We start from the raw sequence: 23,038 nt of genomic DNA on the forward strand, positions 1-23,038 counted from the left end.
GACGACATCTGAGTTAGCCCCTACATATAGGGTTGGGTGTTGCCTCAAAGATTGGAGCGGTGTTTTCTTCTCATTTGAGAATCACTGCCTTACTTAGCTACTCTTATTATGGTAATCTATTATACAGCACAGGTATTTAGGTGTAATTGAGAACCATTAACTCAAAATTTTGAAAAATATCAGAATAGCTTGAATTCTGTGACAGGCGTTATGCAAATTTCCCAGCCAGCAAATTGGAGACCCCTTGGTACTAGTTCTAAGTTCCCAGGGTTCATTCTGAGATTTGCTGGTGTCACAATCTGACCCATCAGCAGCATCATTCAGAGATGTTTCTAGGGACCTTGGAGTCTGCCTAAAGCCACATGTTCACAGGAAATGCCTCCTCAGAACTGTCTCAGATCTGGGACAGGTCATCCGAAGCACATACCTGTCCCAGGCAACCAACGATGTCTGGAGACCGATCCAGACTTTGGTTTTTTTCCTCTTCTCTTCTGGGCAGAGCAAGCGTGAGGTCCACAGGTGGGACAGAGGCAGAGTAGTGTCCTGGCCCTTGGGAATAACAAACACCTATTGGTCCTTTGCTATATATTGGACACTGTCCTTTTTAAAAAAAAAAAAAAAAGTATTTATTCATGAGAGACAGAGAGAGGCAGAGGGAGAAGCAGGCTCCATGCACGGAGCCTGACATGGGACTCGATCCTGCGTCTCCAGGATCAGGCCCTGGGCCGAAGTCAGCGCTAAACCACTGAGCCACCCGGGCTGCCCTATCGGACACTGTCCTAAGCGTTTCCCAGGTATTACTGCTTTCACCCTACAAATAGGTCATGTTAGCGCAGAGATTAAGTGTTGGGGGCAGGGGCTGGTAAGTGTTGGAGCAAGAACCCTCGGCCACCTCAGAGCCTGAACCCTTAGCTACGATGATGTGATGATGCCCCGTGTCTCCTCCATATGCTCTTTCCTTTCTGCTTCAGGGGTGTGAGAAAGGCAGGAGGGCCTCACCCCGGATCCGTGGGTTAAGATGGTTATAGGATAACCATCCCAAAAGACGTTAAGAGCAGACACTTAGGCCTGAGGAATGGCTGTCTGGTGGCCGTCCAGGGACCTCCAGCGATCCCTGAGGAGCCAGTTTGCTGTGACTGGTGACAGAGTGTGTGAAGTGAACACCCTGACTCCTGGGTGTGTGTGTGTGTGTGTGTGTGTGTGCTGAAATACTGAGTAACGTCGAGGTGTGACGTGCATCATCAACCTTACCTAGCCTGGCAGTGTTTGGGGTTTGAAGTTTTGGGCTTTGTTTGTTTGTAGTCTGACAGTTGTAAGCAGGGAAGAAAATTGCTAGAACCCCCTGAGCCCAAACGAAGATTCTTATTCTTTTGTTTTCTCCTCGTAGTTCGTGGGGACCGAGGTCGAGAAAGGGAGACCTCGTGGGCCCCGCTGCTTGGCCTCAGGCTCTGTAAAGTCACAACAGGACAACCAGGGCATGCCCGGCGGTTGCAGCCCGGGGCCAGGGCCTGCTGAGCGGCCCCCTCTCTGGTTTTCTGTGCAGAGGCAAATGGGGCGCCCTCTCCCCTCCTTGCCGGCCTGGAGGAGGGCGCGGGTGGAGGGCAGCGGGGGGCACGGGGGTACCGCTCAGCAGGGCTCCCCCGGCTCAGCACACCTCTCGCTTTGGTCTACACCTCCGAAGACAAGAAGTAGCTTGCAAAGGAGATTTTCAGCCCAGTGCAGAGGGAATTAAACCTATATTAACAATAAAATTGGTCTGTCGAGTGGAAGAGCTGGACCGGTGCTGGTGTTCCCTAGGCAACAGGCTGAAAATGTTCCTTCCTTAGGAAATCTTTCAACTGGCCGTGGCACTTTCCTGACTGCCCCGGCGGCCGGGCTCGGAAAAGGACCGAAGGCTGTGGCTATAGGATGTGGGGTGCCCAGAGCTCCCCCATCCAGGGTAGGATGGCCTTTCTTGTGTTCTGATTTGGATCAGAAAAAACGAGCCAGCGGACCCTGATTGTAAATCCATGACTGTGTTGATAAACACTGGACATTCATCCCTGCAGTAAAAGGCCTGGGGGGACCGATGTGCCTCCTCTCGGGAAGCGCCGGCGCTGTGATGGAACACTTCGTCGTCATCCCTAAGAAATGTGTGTGATGAGCATGTGTTTTTTTTCCAAGTCGGTTTTACACGTCAACCTAGGAGCCTCTCTCTGTTCTGTAGACCAGCACGGGGCAGTGTGTGTGTGTGTGTGTGTGTGTGTGTGTGTGGTAGTTTTAGAAGTATAACTTCATTTTTTAAAAAGATTTTATTTATTTATTCATGAGAAACATGCATACACACACACACACACACACACACACACAAACAGAGGCAGAGACACAGGCAGAGGGAGAAGCAGGCTCCACACAGGGAGCCCGACGTGGGATTCGACCTGGGTCCCCAGGATCACACCCTGGGCGGAAGGCGGCACTAAACTGCTGGGCCACCTGGGCTGCCCTAGAAGTATAACTTTATAAATACATTTTTACTTGTATTTATTTGGAAGCCAGACCAATAATGTTAGTCCATCAAGGGCTAAAAGGTTCTTTGTAACCTATTAACTTTGATGACTTTGCACTTTCTGAAAGTTGGTTTTTCAAGTACAAATGGCCTCAGGTTGTTAAATGGTGTGAGGTTTCACAGTGTATCAAGCTGGCTTGAATACCCACAGGTAACCAAAACTGACCAGATGGAAGCCCCTGACATCTGGAGTGTGGGGGTGTGTTCACGAGCTGCGTGTGTGCTGTTTTCCCTAATTATGACAGCGTAACTTCCTCCTTGCTTTACCAGACTAAATCTCAGCAGTGAGACCTAATGTGTAAACTTCTTGTATGTTTGCTTTTTTCAGTTCTAGGGAAAATCCGCACCGCAGTGGGCAGTGCCCAACTTCTCATGGCCCAGAAATTCTACCAGTTCAGAGAACTGTGTGAAGAAAACCTGGTAGGTAACATTCCCCGTCGCTCCCACTTCCCAGCTAGTCAGGAGAAGAGCAGGTTGTCAAGACTGGTGCCAACTGAAGCAAAACTGATTTTGAGCCACATGAAGGCCCATTGGACTCTCTCACCTGTAAGAGAGCGAGTTTTCTGACGAATCCTGTTTCCTGCTTTTCTTAAAATTAGAAATATCAGTTTTATATTTAAATTATCTTAGAAGATAAATCCAATCAGATTAAAACTCCCATTTTCTGTTTTTGTTTTTTTTTTTTTAATATTTTATTTATTCTTGAGACACACGGAGAGAAAGGCAGAGACATAGGCCGAGGGAGAAGCAGGGAGCCCGATGCGGGACTCTATCCCGGGACTCTGGGATCCAGACCTCAGCCAAAGGTAGATGCGCAACCACTGAGCCACCGAGGCATCCCATTGTTTTGTTTTGTTTTTTATAACAGAAAATTTTCCATCCTCCTGGCATTCATGTGGCAGCCCTGATTTCATAATTCTTACCAAAATATGGAACTGCCTGATATTTCAAAAATAGTATTACAGAAAACCATTTTGGATAATGATTTTCCTTCTGAAATACCCTCAGTGCCTGTTTCATCATCAGGGTTCAGTTTTAATTCAAGGCCAGAGGTGGACAGCATCGCAAAGGGTAGATTCGATCTCCTTGAGAGGGATGAATAATTCATCTTTCTTGGACATACAGAAACCGAATAAAGAAAAACAAAGGTGCCTGGGTGGCTCAGTCTGTTGAGCATCCACCTGTGGCTTGGGCGGTGATCCCAGGGTCCTGAGATCAAGCCCCGCCAGGCTCTCTGCTCAGTGGGGAGCCTGCTCTTCCCCCTCGTGCTCTCACTCTCTCTCTCTCAAAAAAATAAATAAAATCTTTAAAAAAAAAAAAAAAGAAAGAAAGACAAACGAAGACACAAAAACATCACTAGCGTCAACATTTTTTAAATTGGCTGCAAAATACAAGGGCAAGAGCTTCCTCACATATGCCTCTTTAAAAAAACTGCTATGATCTCTGCAAATGTTGTTCCATAAGAACAGTGTTTATTGGCCAATTGTTGGTCAGGCTTGCTCTAAAACAAAGAACATGAAAAGCAATTTGTTTATCTTGTGGGAAGTAAAAACATGATCATTTGCAATCTAATTGGCTATGATTTTAGAGTTTTAACCACATCATCTTGTTCACAAGGACAAATATAGACTGAATGGGATTGATTTATCAAGATGGGGTTCAATCAAGAGAAAGTGGAAAGCATGCAAAAGTTGGTGTTCTCCACTCCTCTGCATCAGGCTTCTCTTTCTGAAACTTCGCTTTTGGGAGCTATCCTTTTCCTCCTCCTCACACCCACCCCCCACATCTGCAGTTTGTCTTCCCTTCCCTCAGCAAAAATTACCTGGCCCTTTTTCCTCCTTCTCAGAAATTCTATTCCAGATTATGAGATAATATAGATTAGTAAATGTACTGATAAGTGAATCCAACAAATGTTTTATGGAGCTTCATTGTGTCCCACGAACAGAATTCCTGCTGATTTGCGAACTTGCTAATGTGTCACAGGTCTTAATTAACATGACTCTTTGCTCTTTAAATGTACAAAAGTTCATATAAAGCTATATGTCTCAAACTGGCTAAAGAATATATGGAAACCCATATATACACACTAAAGGGCAAACACAGCACACTTTTTAACAGAATTATAGGATAAGCAGATATATTACGAAGTAGAACACAAACACTGTGCAGATTTTGAGGATGACATTGCAGACAAAACGTTTTGAAAAATTTGCGGATTTCTAGGAAAGGTTAACTTTGTTAAAGCCAGCTCTTGACATTTCCCAGTTCTTGATGAGTTCACGTGCCTTCACCACTAGAGGAACTTAGTTGGAAATGTGGGCAGCATGTTAGATGTAGGAAGCAGAACTACACTTTAGGCAGAGAGCCACCGATGATGGCTGATTCAGATCCTGCCCCAGAAGGGGAAGACGGAAAGCCCACTGTGTGCCAGGCACTGTGCTGAGGGCTGATAGATGTATGATCTGGTTCGATCCTCAAAGCGACCCTATGGAGCAGATAGTGACATTATTTTTATGACAGCTTTACAGTTGAGGAAAATGGATATGGGAAAGCTAAATAACTTGGCCAGGAAAGAAAAATGATAAATAAATACATAATTTGGCCAGGGTCACCTGGTAAGAGGCAAAGCCAAGACTCAAATCCCAGTCTGTTTGACCTCTGTCCCTGTTTGATATCCCCTTAACCCGAAGATTTCTACTATTGAGTTCTACTTCTCACCCTCCTAGATGGATGTGGGACTGGTCAGTGTCTCTGCCTCCTCTGGAGTAAGAAACATGATTGCTGGGTGGTGGCATTGCCTAGTTCAGAAAATGCAGCTAAGATTGGCCACAACCAGACCCAGCTCTCCTTCCTTGAGTTCTTACCCTGAGGAAGAAAACACTTGAAAGCCCTTGCATGTTATCCCAGGCTAGAGTTTCAGGCATAGAATAAATGGACAAGCATTACTTTTCCCAAACAAACTAAACTAAGGAACCCAGCCCCCTTCATCCTTCCACACCCTCCATCACCTCTGATCTACAAGTCTGGTTCAGTCTCAGGCAAGAACTTGAACTCCTTGTGCATGGAATGTCACATGACCCACAGATTTTCTCCTTGCTTCCCTGTCTGTCCCCTTGACCATGCAGGGGCAAGAGATTCTTGGGGAGGAGAGAACAAATTGCCCACGGTATAGAATTAAACTCTTTGGGCCTACCCAACTATCATGTCATGCATTGCTGCACTGAAACAATTTTGCCAATAGAACTTGTGACCTAAAAGACTTCAGTAAACTCCCAAATATGAACAATTTAGTTCTTAGTTGCTGGGGAGATAAGGAAGACCATAAAACTCTATTTGCAGTGTACTTTGTTAAAGCTATTATCTATCTGTTCTGAACCTAGATGTTGAAAAAATTTTTCTTTAGTTTCCTAAATGAAAAAACTACAGAGAAACTCTTTAGTTCTAGTGTCAGTAGACTAGAGTTTAAACCATACACTTAACAAACTTTAGAATTTACATCTTCCAATGAATTCCAGAACTATGGGTAGTTTTAGAAGTATAACTTTATAAATACATTTTTACTTGTATTTATTTGGAAGCCAGACCAATAATGTTAGTCCATCAAGGGCTAAAAGGTTCTTTGTAACCTATTAACTTTATGATCTTGCACTTTCTGAAAGTTGGTTTTTCAAGTACAAATGGCCTCAGGTTATTATATGGTGTGGTTTCACAGTGTATCAAGCTGGCTTGAATACCCACAGGTAACCAAAACTGACCAGATGGAAGCCTCTGACATCTGGAGGCTCCCATCCAGTTAACCATGAATGCCTTTAGCTACTTTTGGTGATAGTGATTAACAATGAGCAGGACACCTTCAATCTCTTAATTATGTTTTGTCTGGTTTACATCATACAAATTAGTGGTTTATACTTTGTAGTACCTCTCAGGGATATATGGATGGGGGAAAAAAGTCAATCCTTAAACACTGAAGAATATTTAATATTACCTAGAAAATGGGTCATTACAGACATCTATGTGTATGTGTAGATATGTGTTCTCACATTTGCTATTTTATGTTATAGTTGATTGAAAACTCATTTCCAAATGATTCTGTCAAACTACTTGTATGATAAAATAACTTCCTACATTAGTAACATCTTAATTGTTAAACACATAGTACTATAAAAATCCAATTATTTTATTACTCATCATTTGTTTACCCTATTGTTTCACTCAACACAATTGCTAAAACAAATCTTACCATAGATTCATTATCTGTTCTCTGAATAAGTTGGATGGCATGGAGGCAGATTCCAAATCTAATAATAATATATTGTATTTTTCCCCAGAGACAGTATCTTCATTTAAATAGGTTTTAAATGCATCTTGCCATAGTTTTTTGAAGTTTGGCCTCTCTCCCCCTATCACATTGATAGATGTTGTATTACAAAAGAAGAGTTTTACAACCTTGACATTTGAGGATCATTGACTCAGAGGGATGAGTGTATAAAATTACCATTTGAAATAGAATCTTTTAAAAAGCATCGAAACCATAGAAAGAGAGAGTAGAAAAGTGGTTGCCAGGAGTTTGGGGGTGGGGAGAAGGGGAGAGATTGTTAAAAAGGTACAGATTTTCGGTTATAAGACGAATAAAGTCTGAAGATTTAAATGTGCAAACAAGGTGACTCTGGCTGATACCACCGTATTGTATAACTGAAATTTGCTGAGAGTTGAACTTTAAATTCTCTCACACACATACAAAAAGATAAATATGTGATGTGATGGATGTGTTTATTAATTCTGTGGGATGCATCCTTTTTTTAAAAAAGATTTTATTTATTTATTCATGAGAGGCACACAGAGAAAGGCAGAGACATAGGCAGAGGGAGACGCAGGCTCCCCTCAGGGAGCCCGATGCGGTTCCATCCCAGGACCCTGGGATCACCCCACCTGAGCCAAATGCAGACGCCCAACCACTGAGTCACCCAGGTGCCCCATGGGATGCATCCTTATACAATGTGTGAATATATCAAATCATCATGTTGTACACTTTAAATATCTTACAGTTGTTATTTGTCAATTCTTCCTTAATAAATCTTGATAGATATAGATGATAGATAGATAGATAGATGATAGTATTACTATTTGTAGCCTCACTTTTATCTCCTATTTGAAAGCTGACAGGAACTCATCCCCTTTATGTTATTTGAAATATTTGAAAATACCCCTTTAGTGCTTGTTGTCACAGACTACCTCTAAAGCGTGAATGTTTTTCTTTCTCTTGTACAGAATCCCAATGCTCATCCGAGGCCCACCTCCCAGGATTTGGCGGGGTTCTGGGACATGCTGCAGTTGTCCATAGAAAATATTAGTATGAAATTTGATGAACTTCATCAGTTAAAGGCCAATAATTGGAAACAGATGGATCCTCTTGACAAGAAGGTAGAACAATGTAGATTTTGTATGGTTCATTTAAAAACCTGCACAAACACTGGACAGTCTAAATAGGCTTCTGCATTCAGTCTTGCTGTTTACAATGTGAAATGGAGCTGATATCATATTAATCTCATTGTAATGACAATGTTTACATAGTAATCACTTGGGATATTATCTGTAATATGTTTCAGGCATATTTTTAAAGAAAAACCTGTCTTTGTGAATTGGAAAATGGGAATGTGGCTTTTTTGTTAATTAAACTTTAAGTTAAACCATTTTAGTCACTGGAAGGAACTGCCTCCATTTTGCTTTTTAAACTAAAATAAATGACATCTTCAGTGCATGATTATGTAGAGCAAAGAGTTCAACTTCCTTACACCCCTAGGATGTGTTTCTGAGAAAAATAGGAAGCCCTGAAAACTAACCGACTTTGATAATCATTTCATAAATATAGTAATAAAGAAACCACTGTTGTTCAAGTTTTAAAATATACACCGTAAAGTTTCACAGTAATCATAAATGTTGGGATTTTTTTTTTTTTTCAAGAGTTCTACTTTTGGTTGATTTGCCTTTGGGAAATATTGCTCACTGGGTTCCTCATTCAAAAGTTTAGAAATAAAGACTCAAAATCTTTTAGTTTAATTCATAAACTGCAATTTTCACATTTGATTATGGTGGTTCCACCAGGCTCACACAGGTATCCAATATCCACCGCCCTAGGCTGGCCTGTCACTCTTGACTTTTTTAACCCTTTGCTCTCCTAGGGCCTGAGGTCAAACAGTTCCCAAGAGATTCAACTTCTAAAAATTAGGCTTGGCTATTCCCATGAAGCATTGGTGGCCCTGCCTTTTTCAGATCTCCTTACCCATGGGAGAGCTAAGAGTAATCCAGTCCAATCTGCTGCTCTCCATCATAGTATCCAGGTTCATAGGGTCAGTAGACTCCCAGAAGAAATCCGGTCCCAAGGGCCAATGCATAATTGACAGGAGGGTTATTGTCATTGTCCCTCAACTCCAATTCTGTCACCATCAACCTGGGGGTATTAGTGTTAAGTATGAAAGGATCATTGACATATGTGTGGCCTCTCACTTGGGACCAGACATTTGCACCCAATCTAGTTTTCTTTAATCTGTGTTTAAAAACTGCCTACTAAATAAGCTTTTAAATTGTTCTTATTTTAAGAAAACGCTACAGATGTACATACATACTGGTAATTTAGTGTCTAGTGTTGATCCATCTAGCTTCTCATTCATTGATTTTTTTTCAAATATTAGTTTTTTTTAAGCATGAGTAAAGGAAGATATGACTAAAACGTTTCCAATATTCTTACTTTTCAAAATGTCACTAAGTGACCCAACAATGAAGATCTAAAATGTCCGAAAATTGTGATGCTCAGAACTGACATATGTACCCTATTGACATTTACACAGTGAGTCATTAGCCAACTTGATTTCTAAATTTTTGTACACTTTGTCTATGACCAGACCTTTTCAGCATCCCATGAACTTGAAGGGAAGAAACGAACAAGCACAATCAGAGTTGGCCAAATACTGTTTGCACTCCGTACCTCCCTTTTCTGTCCACGCAGATTCTACCTTAAGCAGCTTGTGGGCAAACTCCAGGGTAATAAATTTATCTAGGCACTTCACCCCGGCAAGCAAGGAGGATTTGCTGCAATGACTGTGTAAGTGTCAAGACACAAAGAGTGCCCTTTGGAGAATCACAGAATCCCTTTTGTAAGATAACTTTCATGTTTGTGTCCTGAGAATTGAAGGTATTTCACTGAGAACGAAAACAACAGATTCACACAGACCTTTTCGGAGCTCGAAAGCTCACCAACCTACAATTCCTTGGTGGTTTAGATTCATTTCTTTCCCACTGCATTTTTTTTTTTTCCTGAGACCCAAGTGTTGAATGGTTCTTGTTTTTGCAGTGGCTTTGAAAAATATCCAACCATTTCACAGTTTGCTGATGCTGAGGGGGAACTTCTTTCAGTGTTAGATTTTCAGGGCACAGTGCCTGTCCCTGGGATTGCCTTCTGGGCCACCACAGCCATCCTGAAGGCCCTCAGGAGTGACATCCCAGGGGGATGTGTTAGAAGCCATCCTGGAACTGAATCCAGCCTTCCCTCCCGGGCCCCCTCTCCCCAGGATAGGAACAACCAGTGTCCTCTCTCCAGGGGTGACCCCAGAAAGTATATCGCTGTGCGTTTGTGTGTGATGTGCAAACGGGTATAGCTCACCGTGGCATCAGCAAAGCTACAGCACACACAGGCTTACCATCTCTTCTTCCTCATTTGGACCATTTAGGTTTGGGTGTGGAGCGGGCGGGGATGTTTTTAAACTCTGAGCCCAGCTTGCACCTGCTGCCTCGCCTCCTTAGAGGGGGCTGCCGCTGCCCGAGCCCCCCGCCCCCGCCCCAGCCATCCTCCAGGGAGGATCACACTAAACTGTGCTGGGAGCTGCAGCCTTTGGGGGCATTTTACTTATTTATTTATTTTTAAGGTTTTATCTATTCAGGACAGACACAGAGAGAGAGGCAGAGGGAGAAGCAGGCCCCACACAGGGAGCCCGACGTGGGACTCGATCCCGGGTCGCCAGGATCCACTCCAGGCTGAAGGCGGCGCTAAACCGCTGGGCCACCCGGGCTGTCCTTTGGGGGGCATTTTAAATACCCACATCCTTCCCTTGGAGAGACTAGTTCTGCAGTTCAGCCTTACGCTTGACCTTAAGCTTCCCGGTGTTCATTCCCCACCCACCCCCTGCAACTTTTGAATAACCAAGCCAGAATAATAAAGAAAGAAAGAAAGAAAAAAAATATATATATATATATTTACGGTGTGCAGATCAGAACTAACCACCCTTAGGTTTAAAACAAACAAAAACCGAAAAAAAAAAAAAAAAAAGGTGTGCGTGTTCTAACTCCTGACCTATCCCAGTTTTCCCCAAGCTTGTCCTGAGAAGCTGTGTAATGTCCTGAACCTTCTGCTTTGATCAGGAGAGAAGGGCCCCTCCTCCAGTGCCAAAGAAGCCGGCGAAGGGCCCCGCGCCGCTGATCCGGGAGCGCTCGCTGGAGAGCTCGCAGCGCCAGGAGGCCCGCAAGCGCCTGATGGCCGCCAAGCGCGCCGCGTCCGTCCGCCAGAACTCGGCCACCGAGAGCGCCGAGAGCATCGAGATCTACATCCCCGAGGCGCAGACCCGGCTCTGAGCGCGCGCCCCGCCGCGCCCCGCCGCGCCCCGCCGCGCCCCGCCCCGCCCCGCCCCGCCCCGCCCTCCGAGCCCGTGCGCCCCGGAGCTCAGTGACTTCCAGCGTCGCGGTGTAGTCGTCGGTCTTGCAGGAGCCGCCCCCCCCGTAGCCCCCGCCGCCCGGACCGGTTTGCCCACGTTCGCCACCGAGCTTCGCCCCCCGCCCCCGCCCCCGCCCCCGCCACGCCCCCGCCGCGCCCCCCAGCCCCACCCGGAGAGCCGGCCCTTTCTTTTCTCGGCAGAGCCAAACCCACCTGTGTAGAAGTGGCCCCTGTAGGTCGCCCGCCGTCCTCAGTTCTCCCGAGCTAGTCTGTCCCTAGAGCTCAGCAATATAAAACCATAGGGTATTTCAGAAATCCAGTATCACAGGGTGATCCTTTGGGACTTAACCGTCTTCCACGCGAGAGAAACTAGGGCTCCGATTCCCTTCATCTCCCCTAAACGGTTATTATTTTGTAAAAGCAGATGGAGCACTTTATTTCCAACCTCAGAAATCACGCCATCTCACCGGAGTCGATGAGTGACCATCCAGGAGGGGACGCAGTTGGGCTGGGGGTGGGGGACCTGGACGCGTAGCGGGGACCGGGGAAGCAAAATCCGCAGGTGCTGGGGGTACCTGCTTCACTCACAGCTGCACAAACTGCCTCACTGTTACTCCATCAATCACTGCTTCAAATGTTTCAATCAGCAGAAGATTGTAAATTCGATCTTTCAGGGAAATTAATCTATTCTGAAAGGCAATAAAATGAAGAAAGGCAAGGAAGCACTGATAGTTTCAGATAATACTACATAAGGGGGATATTTTCTTTTTTGGTCCTATTATTAAGAAAACTTAGACCTGAAATGTTTTATCAACTTTTATTGTACTATGTGTATTATATTGTTGTGGTGGTGGGGGGTCTTTCAAGGGGAAAGTGTTGGTCCTCTTAATTTGTTAGTGTCCATCCTGGGGGGGGGGGGGGGCCTACCTAATTACCCATATATAAGTACACATCTGCTTAAGAAGTGCTGTAAATGGCAGCTAGGGTGTTTTCGGGGAGCAGTTTGGATTTTCCCATCATCCCTTTGAATGCTACACGTCCATCTGTCATAACCCAGTAGTTTGTAATGCAGACATGTTTTCTCCTTTGGTCTTCTCTCACTACTGCCCAGAGCCCTCTCCTACCCCAACACAAGGATTGTGTCCTACGTCAAACCGAGGAAATCAATTTTCTACCCGAGTAGACACGCAGCCTCATTCCAAAGAGCTGCCCTCACATTGAGGTCCCAGGTAGTGAGAGAAGAGATTTGACCTGGAAGGTTCAGCAACCAGGAGGAAGGGGGAAAAGTCATATTGGTTCGCAAACATTGAAAGAAACCCAGGCTTTTGGCAGAGAATGTGGATTTACGTTTTTAGTCCTGGCGGATAGGCAGTGTGCACTTTGCATCTAGCCGAAGTTCCCTCTAAATGCCCTTACTCCTAGCAGTTTAAACATTTAGATTCGGTGATCTTAAAATGTCACTGGCATTTTATGTCAGCTCCCACCGCAAAGCATTAGAAATCACCATTTGAAAAATGACAGACTGAAAACACACATCAAATAAGCTTGCACCAGAGCTCTTTAAAAAACAAAAAACAACAAAAAACCACTCTCGTAGCCAGGTGCTAATTTAATTTTATTTATGAAATCAAGAGAGGTGATGGGTTCTGGCAACAACTATTTTCACGGACATATTCTAAAACCACTAGGGAATTCGCTACCTCTCAGAGCCATGGATGCTTTGAGCTATCTTTATACACAGGGCACAAATGTTTACTGCTGTGGTTTACAAGAAAAGGGCTACTAACTTATTTAAAAACCAACCAACCAACTTTTAACTAGAGTGAACAAAGCATCTCGAGCGCTTTGCAAGATTGGAGCTCACAGAGATTTTGAACTTCCAAGTGTTCGCTCGTGTTAAAAAGATTATACCTTTGCTTTGCTTTGTAGCAGCAATGGGAGGTCATACAAAGTTTGCATCAAGTAAGGCCAACTGCAGCCTTGGGTAGCCTATGGTCACATTCAATCCTGAAAATGACTTGGAACTCCTAGATTAACGAGAAGGAAGCGGCATCCATTTGAAGATCCATGTTCCCAACTACAGCTCCATGCCCTGAGGTAGAGATGAGATTGGGATTAAGAAATAGATTTCTAATACGATTCAAGATCATCCTACAGTATTTTCTTTGGAAACTGGTTTAGCCCAGGATATTTTAAAGAGAGACAAGAGAAGGCCTATTTATCTTGTCTATGTGAATGGTATTTGTATATTCATAAGCTATTTTTGGTAAGAATTTTAAATCTTTTAGCTGAATGCCTACAGGCACCATGACCTTTGCCTTCCTTAAAAACACAAATTGTACAAACACTTTATAAAAAGCTAATTATTGATCTTAAAACATGACCCCACATAAAGCTGCTTGTTAACCACTTGCCCCCTTAAGCTGACATCCATGAGCATAACCTTTGTTACATTGTTCTTTTTGATGTATTTGTAGAAATGTTTTTTAGTTCATAATGGAAAATGTATGTACCCTGAAAAATTACTTATTTTGTTTAACTTTGGTATAAAGCTGTTTGGGCATTTTCTTGGGGAGGGGGGGAATCACAAAAGAGGTTTGTCTCCCGCATCAAAAAAAAAAAAAAACGTTCAAAGAAATTAAGTATTTATTATATTTTTTGCAGATGTTTCCATACAATTCACATAACCTTTTTGTAAAGAGAGATGAAGAAATGGATTAAAGATTTTTAATATTTGAAATGGTAAATAGAACTAATTTATTTGTAATATATTTCTGTTATTTATAGGTGTTTCCTTAATGTTTTACTGTGCATTACCACTTTCATTTAAGCCTTATCCTTGTGAATTTACCATTTCTTTTTTAAAACATGTCTAGATGCATATTTTAAATAACTGGAATGTAAATCACTAGCATATCTGAATTCCCAATGTAATTTTTAAAAATTATTTTGGTTTGGAAAAAAAGATTCATTTGAAAGCCTTCAGATGGAGGGGTGGGGAACATTTTTATGGCTTTATGAAGTGGAATTTCATAGGCTTATTTACCTAGATTGTGTGTGGACAAAAAAAAAATTGTAAATAGATGAATGTTTCCCATAATGTAAAAAGAAGAAATTAATAAAATAATTAATGCACTGCTTTCAGGTCTGCGTGTTTTCACTACAAAGCCCTGCCTCTTCCAAAATGCAAGTAGTTGTCTTTGGAGGGGTTAATTGAAAAATTAGAAAGCATACCATTCTAACTTTTATTGTAACAACACATATGCTAGCCACTTTTGAGCAGATGGTTAGACCTTGTATCCTAGGTAAGGGATCAAAATACTGGAAACCGAAAGGCCTTTTACTATGATGATCACACGCATATGAAACTTTCAGGTCAGGAGCTGTATATTTTACTAAAAAAGTTATCAGCCTCTCAGACATGTGCAAATCTGTACATATCTTACCCACGTGGTGTCTTCTGAAACATTTCATCCCTTTTGTTTCCTACACAGGTCTTACCCTTGGAAGATCAGAATAATGCTTTGTGGTTTTTATTTCATCCCGGAAATAATGAAAAACTATCCTCAGTGGGACACAATTATTAAGTGACAGATCTGAGTCCAAAATCTAAGCCTTTGTTCAGCTTCCTCTTCAGTGGAAGGTCTCTATCATTCTTCCCATGTTTAAGGTTGATAATTATTTGCCACTGTCCATTTCCTCTGGTTCTCATCTTGATCATATTCATAAACCTCACTTTATACGCAAAAATACAGATTTACCCCCAAAGAGGTAAATTAGCATGATTTATAAAGTGGACTTGCACATCTCTGAAAATGCCAAACTCTGAAACCTGTGCCCATAGTAGTTCCTCCCCACCAAGTTCTTGGGCAAACCTTCCATGTATATGCAACAAACATGGCAGTTAAGCCGAGAAGACACTTTTTCTGATTTTTGTACATAAGCAAGACCTTTGCCAGTTTCCAAAATAACACGATGTACTTTTGAAACTGTTTCAAAAGAGGATGCATCAAGTGGCTCAAGCGCTGTGACACTGTACAGACCTCATTACTTGGGGTTTGTGCACTGACTATTCCCGTAGTGTGAACCCTGATTCTACTTTTTGCGTTTTACCAAATTAATCCTTATATTTCACTGGGGCTTCTTAAACATTTTGGCCAATCTCAAAACAAAACGAGTTTGTTTTCGCATGTAAAGCCTTGAATTTCAGTGAAGCAAATTTCAACTTCCCATGTTTCATGGTCCACTCCCTCCAAAAAATGTAATATTGTTTTTTACAAAATTGAACAAAACTGTTTGCTCTAGACATGAAATTTTTAAAATATCTTTGAAAGCTACCCCTTGAAAATACAAATTGATTTTGGTTTAAATAAATGGCATGTTAAAAATCATAGCGTCTGAATGTGTTCATTCTCAAATGCCAGTGATACTGAAATGTTGAGGTCTGCTCATTAGACTGACTTTCAGCCGCTAAAGCAAGATGAGATCAGATCCTTTTGCAAACAGAAATTGGTGACCGAGTCTGAAAACCCTCTGGGTCTCAACTCATTTACTGTAAGTTTACATTCTAGGTCTTAAATTCCTCTGTTAAGTCACTCATGATCTCCCCTAAAGCAGAGAGAGGAAATAGAGTGCTGCTTCCCGGGCCACATGCTTCCCTCCCGGCTTACTGCTGGCTTAGGGAGGCATCGCCAGACAATCACAGGAATGCGAACCCCCAGTACCCATGATTTCTGATCCTGGGTCTCCATTTAGCCTGTCAGTGGATTATTTCATCATGTCTCTATGTAAACGAGCACGAATCTGAATTGAAAGAAAATGGCTAAAAGCAGGAGAGCACTCTGATAAAAGCCAAAAGTCAAGCTCTGCTATGTCGCTGATTCAACTGTTGCTATTCATTGCACCAAATGTTTTCCTTAGTACGTTTGAAGATTGCTTTTCTTCCTCTTCACACTTCGAGTCTTCCTTAGATGCTAATTTCTTCTTTCCAGATTACTTGATAGGTAAATCGTTGTCACGGGGATCTTCTACAGAGGTCACAATAAAGAGAGTTTTCCGTAGGAAATTCACCTTTTCACTTTGGAAAGAGAGAAAGGGAAGCAAAAAGTCTTGGTTTTCTCTTCTGTTACAAAGGAGGAAAATGCATTCTCCCTATTGACACAAAGAAGGTGATAGCAATTACAGGTTGCATAGTCTTAAATCTTAGTATTTTCACTGCTTCTGGAGGTCAATGCTCCACAAATAGAAAACACTACTGCAGGGCAGCCCGGGTGGCTCAGCGGTTTAGCGCCGCCTTCAGCCCAGGGCCTGATCCTGGAGACCCGGGACAGAGTCCCACGTCAGGCTCCCTGCTTGGAGCCTGCTTCTCCCTCTGCCTCTCTCTCTCTGTGTCTCTCATGAATAAATAAAATCTTTAAAAAAAGTAATAGTGAAAATAAAAAAATAAATAAAAAGAACCTGTTGACTTTTAGAAACAGAGAATAGAAAAACCAGCTTACTGGTTTATTGTAAAGAAATATTTTTTTCCTTGGGGCTACTGGATGGCTCAGGTGGTTAAACATCTGACTCTTGGTTTCAGCTCAGGTCGTGATCTCAGGGTCCTGAGTTTGAGACCTGCAACGGGCTCCTCACTCAGTGTGGAGTCTACTCGAGATTCTCTCTCTCTCTCTTCCTTTCCCTCTGCCTCTCCTGCTCATTCTCTCTCTCTCTCTCTCTCTCTCTCTCTCCCCCTCGGATAAATAAATAAAAATCTTTAAAAGAAAACACTACTGCATTAGCTTTCAGAGATTTGCACACATAGTCATGAGTTGAGGAGTCCTTCGTTGTTCCTACGGCTTTCAAGTCCAATACCTGATGAAAAATGAGTAGGGGGAGCCTGGGTGGCTCAGTCGGTTAAGCATCTGCCTTCAGCTCAGGTCATGATCCTGGCATCCTAGGATCAAGCTCCAAGTCGTACTCTCTGCTCAGTGGAAACTCTGCTTCTCTTTCTCCCTCTGCCTGCTGCTCCCCCTGCTTGTACTCTCTCTCCCTCTCTCTCTCTGTCAAGTAAATAAATAAAATCTTTAAAAAAAAGGAGGGGGGGAGAGAAATGAGGAGAAACATCTAGGGAGTTAGATAATATTATACGGATGGCCCCGTAAAGTGTATTAGAGGAAATATCTCTCCAGATTAAAATAAAAACATTTTATTAACTTTAAAAGAGGGGCCATTTGAAAGGATTTTTGGTCCTAAGGAATAACCTTTTGCTATCAAAAATATTTACTTCCCTAAATTACCTTTTTAAAAGTAATCTTTACACCCACCATGGGGCTCGAACTCACAACCCTGGGATCATGAGTCCAGCCGAGCCAGCCAGACATCCCTGCAAATTGCATTTTTCAAAATACCAGCTTTGTCATATTGTTTCCTTTCTAGAATAAGCCCTAATGTACTTTGCAACCTTGGGCAATACAGTGTCTGTAATTCCAAAGTGTGAGAAGAAACAGACCTCAAAGGCAGGACTTAATCAAAGGTAAGCAGGAGATAGGTAAAATAATTTACTCTTAGATTCCTTTCCTGTTTGATTTAATGTAACACATTGATCAAGAGCCTCCTCTCTCCCCATCATGCTCAATGAAGAGATTTTCTCTCCTCTACAGGCTGGCCCCTGGCCAGAGCAGTACCTGGGAGATCTTGGTTGAGCCAGACACTTCCAATGTTGAGCTTGACAAGCATGAAAGGGCAACTCGAAGGCTCTGAAATTGTTTCTTATATTAGTCAAGCAAGGCAATGAGTGTGAATTGATAGAAGGACGATCCTTTTGAAAGAGCTGGTATTTTCATGTGGCTTGAACTGGTACACCAAGCAAGGATCCTTTGGCTAGCAGATTGTCCAAGACGAAATCTTACAGAGTACCCAAAATTGATCAATAGTTTGGAAAATTAGAACAGTGGAGAGATGTTGGCACAGAAAAATCTTTTTTTTTTTTTTTTTTTAACAGAGTCTGAGTGAATGTTAAGCACTTTGTAAATAGTGGTGAAGTGAGGAATAATTTTTCAGATAATTCTGAGTAATTCTGGAGATAAAAATAAAGCACCCTAACCACACAAGCCTAAGATGTTTCATTGTTAGATTCTTCAGGATCTGTCAGTGGCTGAATTCACCACGCAGTTGCTCTCAAGGGCACTTCTTTTCAAGATAGGTTAAGAGAAGGCCAAGGACTACCTAGTCTTTCAGCAAAGGCAACACATTAGAATTGGGTTAAATACTCAACTGAGAGAACTTGGGTTAAATATTAAGGAAATGCTTACCTGGGGAAAGTGCAATGTCTTGACTACCCTGAGAAACTTGGTGCATCATCCTGAGAGAAGTCATTCTGACAATGGTGTCATCCAAATGATACCCATGAAAGAGGCCAAGTCTCCCATGGCTCTTGGTATTTAAATTTGTTTATTAGATAATAAATACAGAAAAGACAGGTCTCTCACCCCCTCCACACTTCATAATCCCTGTTGGATTCAGCCCAGAGTTATAATTTCCAAGCGGGGTTTTGTCAGTGACTCCAGATTCACAAGCACAGAGGATTCAGCTGGAGAGAAATAAGCACAGAGGGAAAAGTCCCCACACACTCCAGGGGAAAGACTCAGGTGACATTTTGATCATAATATTCTGTCTCAGAGTTGGGTAGGAAAGTACTGCCATACGCTTACAAATATTTCCAGCATTTCTCTTAGAAACCAGACCGACTCTCTTATCAGCTTGAAAATGGTGCCATGAGTGGGCCTGTGTGCCAGCAGAGGCAGGGCCCTTCTGCAAGTGGGAAAGAGCTCAGGCTATGGCCAGACCACCCGTGTTTGAATTCCAGCTCTACCACTTACCAGCTGTGTCTTTTTGGGCAAATTATTTAAACTCTCTGTACCTCAGTTTTTATCCGTACAATTAGGATGAAAATAGTACTTACCAGGGCAGCTGGGTGGCTCAGTCAGGGCAGCTGGGTGGCTCAGTCAGTTAGTCTTTAAGCGTCTGCCTTTGGCTCAGGTCATGATCCTAGGGTCCTGGAATCCAGACCCACGTCGGGGGGGCCCCCTATTCGGCGGGGAGTCTGCTTCTCCCTCTCCCTCGGCCTCTCATCGCAGCTCCTGTTTTCTCACACACTCTGCTCTCTTTCTCTCTCTCAAATAAATAAATAAAATCTTAAAAAAAGAAAAAAGAAAATAATACCTCATAAGGTTGTTCTCAGGATTAAATAAATCAACACATGTAATGCTTTTAATACAAGGGGGGCTGGCAAATGATAAGCACTCAATAAATGTTCACTGTCATTATCATCATTATTATCACACATTTACATTTACTGAGGAGGTGCCTTGTGTCCTGGCTATACTATTTCATATGCAGTTCCTAACAATCTTCACAGTTACCCATACTATGAGATAGTCACTACAAGCTACAGAGAGGTTAGGGAGCATCTCAAGGTCCCCGGTAAGTGACAGAACTAGTCTTTCAATCCAATCTAACTCTAGATTCTTTGTTCTTATGTGTATGATTTGTGCAAGCAAAGCCATCTATCTGTTTTTTACTGATGAAAAAGTACACGTATGAACATTTCAAACAGAACAAAAGGGAATACACTGAAAATAAGCTTGTTTTTCTCTCCAGTTCTTTTCTGCAATATTCAACATCTTTGAACAATTTATTGTCTATCCTGTTGAAATGCATCTATGCATTCTCAGGCATATACATTTTATTTCTCCACAAACACAAAGCATACTATACACATTCCTTTATTGTTTGCTTCCTTTCATTTAATAATGTGTTGCTTCATTTCAGAACATCTATGTCTTCTCTTTAAATGGCTCCATAGCATTCCATTTTATGACTCAGCCTTAATACATTATTTAGTCCCTGAGTTGATGAACATTTAGGCTGTTTCCACAGCTTGCTGTGACGAACAAAATCTCCAGTAAAAATCGTTTTACCATGCATCTTCAGTACATGTGGAAGTATATCAACGGGTTATACTCCAAGACAATTGGATGTGTACTTCGTTTTTAAAAATTGCTAATTGGGGGGATCCCTGGGTGGCTCAGCAGTTTAGTGCCTGACTTCAGCACAGGGTGTGATCCTGGAGTCCTGGGATCGAGTCCCACATCGGGCTCCCTGCATGGAGCCTGCTTCTCCCTCTGCCTGTGTCTCTGCCTCTCTCTGTGTGTCCCTCATGAATAGATAAATAAAATCTTTTTTTAAAAAGTTGCTAATTGACTTTCCAAAAAAAGCTACCCTGATTTTCAGTTCACCAAACAGGGATGAGTTTTAGCACCTACTTTTGAAACAAGGAAACAAATCCTTCATAAAGTGAATTTGAGGTATGCTTGGAACAAGAACAACAAAAACCAGGAATCTTCCAGTTGTCTTTCAACGAGGAAGAAAAAAAAGTCTCTGGAAATGTGGAGGTGGTTCCAATGCGACTCCCAGAACAGAGGTGCCAGAACTGAAGGAAAAAGTAACCATAGCGCAGCCCTAGGGTATGAACTCATCTGGGAATTGGTTCTACTTGCATATACCTGAGATGATAGCCTACGAGCCCAACAGGCTGGGTGGGACAGCAGGGCAGGGTCTACACTCACCGTAGGGCCCTGTCTGCACTGGGACAGATCACTTTGATGATTAGAAGGTTTATACCACAGGACATCAACTTCTATACATGGAAGGTTTTTTTCTTTTTTTCTTTAGTTTTTGTTAAAAAGTGAAACTCCTGGGCAGTCCAGGTGGCTCAGCAGTTTAGCGCCGCCTTCAGCCCAGGGCCTGATCCCGGAGACCCGGGATTGATTCGCACGTCGGGCTCCCTGCATGGAGCCTGCTTCTCCCTCTGCCTGTGTCTCTGCCTCTCTCTCTTTCTCTCTCTCTCTCTCTCTCTGTGTCTCTCATGAATAAATAAATAAAACCTTTAAAAAAAAAATGAAACTCCTCTTCTAAAAAGTCTTTAAGGGATCCCTGGGTGGTGCAGCGGTTTGGCGCCTGCCTTTGGCCCAGGGCGTGATCCTGGAGACCCGGGATCGAATCCCACATCGGGCTCCTGGTGCATGGAGCCTGCTTCTCCCTCTGCCTGTCTCTCTCTCTCTCTCTCTCTGTCTCTCTCTGTGACTATCATAAATAAATAAAAATTAAAAAAAAGTCTTTAAGATGATTTACAGAATTAAAACACAATTTTTTAAACAAAAGAAAGAAAGAATTGGTGGATGACTTCACCGAGCTCTCAGGCCCCCAGGGTCCTGAGTTGCTGTCAAATGAATACTAAATTTCTTTCTCGGCTTCCTGATAACCACAGCAATGTGGTCTGCATTTTATTTATTTATTTTTTTGAATAATTTTCTTTTTTTTTAAGATTTATTTATTTATTTATTTATTTATTCATAAAGACGGGGGGGGGGGGGCGGGCAGAGACACAGGCAGAGGGAGAAGCAGGCATCATACAGAGAGCCTGACGTGGGACTCGATCCAGGGTCTCCAGGATCACCCCTGAGCTGCAGCACCAAACCGCTGCACCACCGGGGCTGCCCTACCACCCTGAATGCGCCTGATCTCGTCTGGTCTGCATTTTAAAGCCTGCTTTGGGATTCCTGGCTGCCTCAGTTGGAAGAGCATGTGACTCTTGATCTCAGAGTTGTGAGTTTGAGCCCCACTTGGGTATAGAGAATAATTAATATCTTTAAAAAAAATAAAGTTCCTCTTCATTCAGTTTGGAGACTCCAAGTCTTTAAAAGTTTCTTCTATGCTCGAAGAGCCACCAAAATAATTTTACATATGTTACAAACGTACCATGTAGATACAATTGCCTTGCTAATCGCAGCACCAACAAATGACCACATAGAAGTACAGCTACCACTGTGTCTTTAAAATCAACCCTCTTGGGGCACCTGGGTGGCTCAGCCTGTTGTGCATTTGACTTTGGCTCAGGTCAAGATCCCAGGGTCCTGAGATCAAGTCCCACTTCTAGCTCCTTGCTCAGCGGGGAGTCTGCTTCTCCCTCTGCCTCTGTCTCTCCCCCCCCTTCAAATAAATAAACAAATAAAATCTTTTTTTAAAAAATCAAAAAAGAAAATCAACCCTCTTTTACTTAACTGATTTGAGTGACTTTTTGTTCTTGGTAAACAACGAGTCCTGTAATAAGACAGAGCTAGTTCTGACATCCTTGTTGAGATCGACATCCTTTGGAGTTCAATCCAAGAATATGTCCTTCCTCTAGGAAGTAAGCAATATTTCAGTGTGTGGCTTTTTTTTTTTCTTTTCTTTTCAAGCAGACCCCCTGGCAAATAAGAAGTCCTCCCCTTCCTGTTCAGATGGGCCCATATCAGAGCTTATGACTTTCTTTTTTTCTTTTTTTTTTTTTTTTTTTTGCTTATGACTTTCAAGACCTATTTGTCCATGAGCAGGAACTCTTCATTTCCCAAAAGCCTCCCTTTGTCTCACTAGAGGTTGCAACCCTTTCTTCCCAGCAGGCCTGGCCGCTCTTGCTGGGTGGAAGTCGCTGCTGTCACCACCTGACACCAGTGTTCATGCTGGGACGCTGTGACCCTGAGGGCAATTTCGGCAGCATTTAGGCAAACAGCCCTGTGCCTTTTAACACACATTTGGACAGAGGACTCTTCTTTAGGGGTGGGAAAGCCACAGAGGACTTTACATGGCAGCTAGGGTTCTAAGGTCTGGTGAATATTTCAGCCCCAGTCCTGGAAAGACTATGCTTGGACATTGAATTTAAGCACCTATCTCTTTATTAAATATAAACCACTGGGCGGAGCTGTCCCTTACCCTCT

At 42.8% G+C, this 23,038-nt stretch overlaps 1 protein-coding gene across 30 annotated transcripts in view; it reads left to right on the forward strand.

Annotated features, from left to right (window-relative positions):
• Window positions 1-14,386, forward strand: part of DLGAP1 (DLG associated protein 1) — an 874,662-nt gene extending 860,276 nt beyond the window's left edge. For 24 of the 30 annotated variants that reach the window (XM_072828886.1, XM_072828884.1, XM_072828893.1 and 21 more), the window contains 3 exons: window positions 2,874-2,965; window positions 7,814-7,966; window positions 10,958-14,386. In XM_072828886.1, the coding sequence (XP_072684987.1) occupies window positions 2,874-2,965; window positions 7,814-7,966; window positions 10,958-11,167 (455 nt within the window). In that variant the 3' untranslated portion in view covers window positions 11,168-14,386. Of the gene's footprint in view, window positions 1-2,873; window positions 2,966-7,813; window positions 8,304-9,444; window positions 10,740-10,957 lie in introns of those variants that run through there. The other 6 variants (XM_072828909.1, XM_072828903.1, XM_072828905.1 and 3 more) reach the window with 2 other exon arrangements.
• Window positions 14,387-23,038: the final 8,652 nt, after the last annotated feature.

This window comes from Canis lupus, chromosome 6 (genome assembly GCF_048164855.1).
Source record: "Canis lupus baileyi chromosome 6, mCanLup2.hap1, whole genome shotgun sequence".
Lineage (NCBI taxonomy): Eukaryota > Metazoa > Chordata > Mammalia > Carnivora > Canidae > Canis > Canis lupus.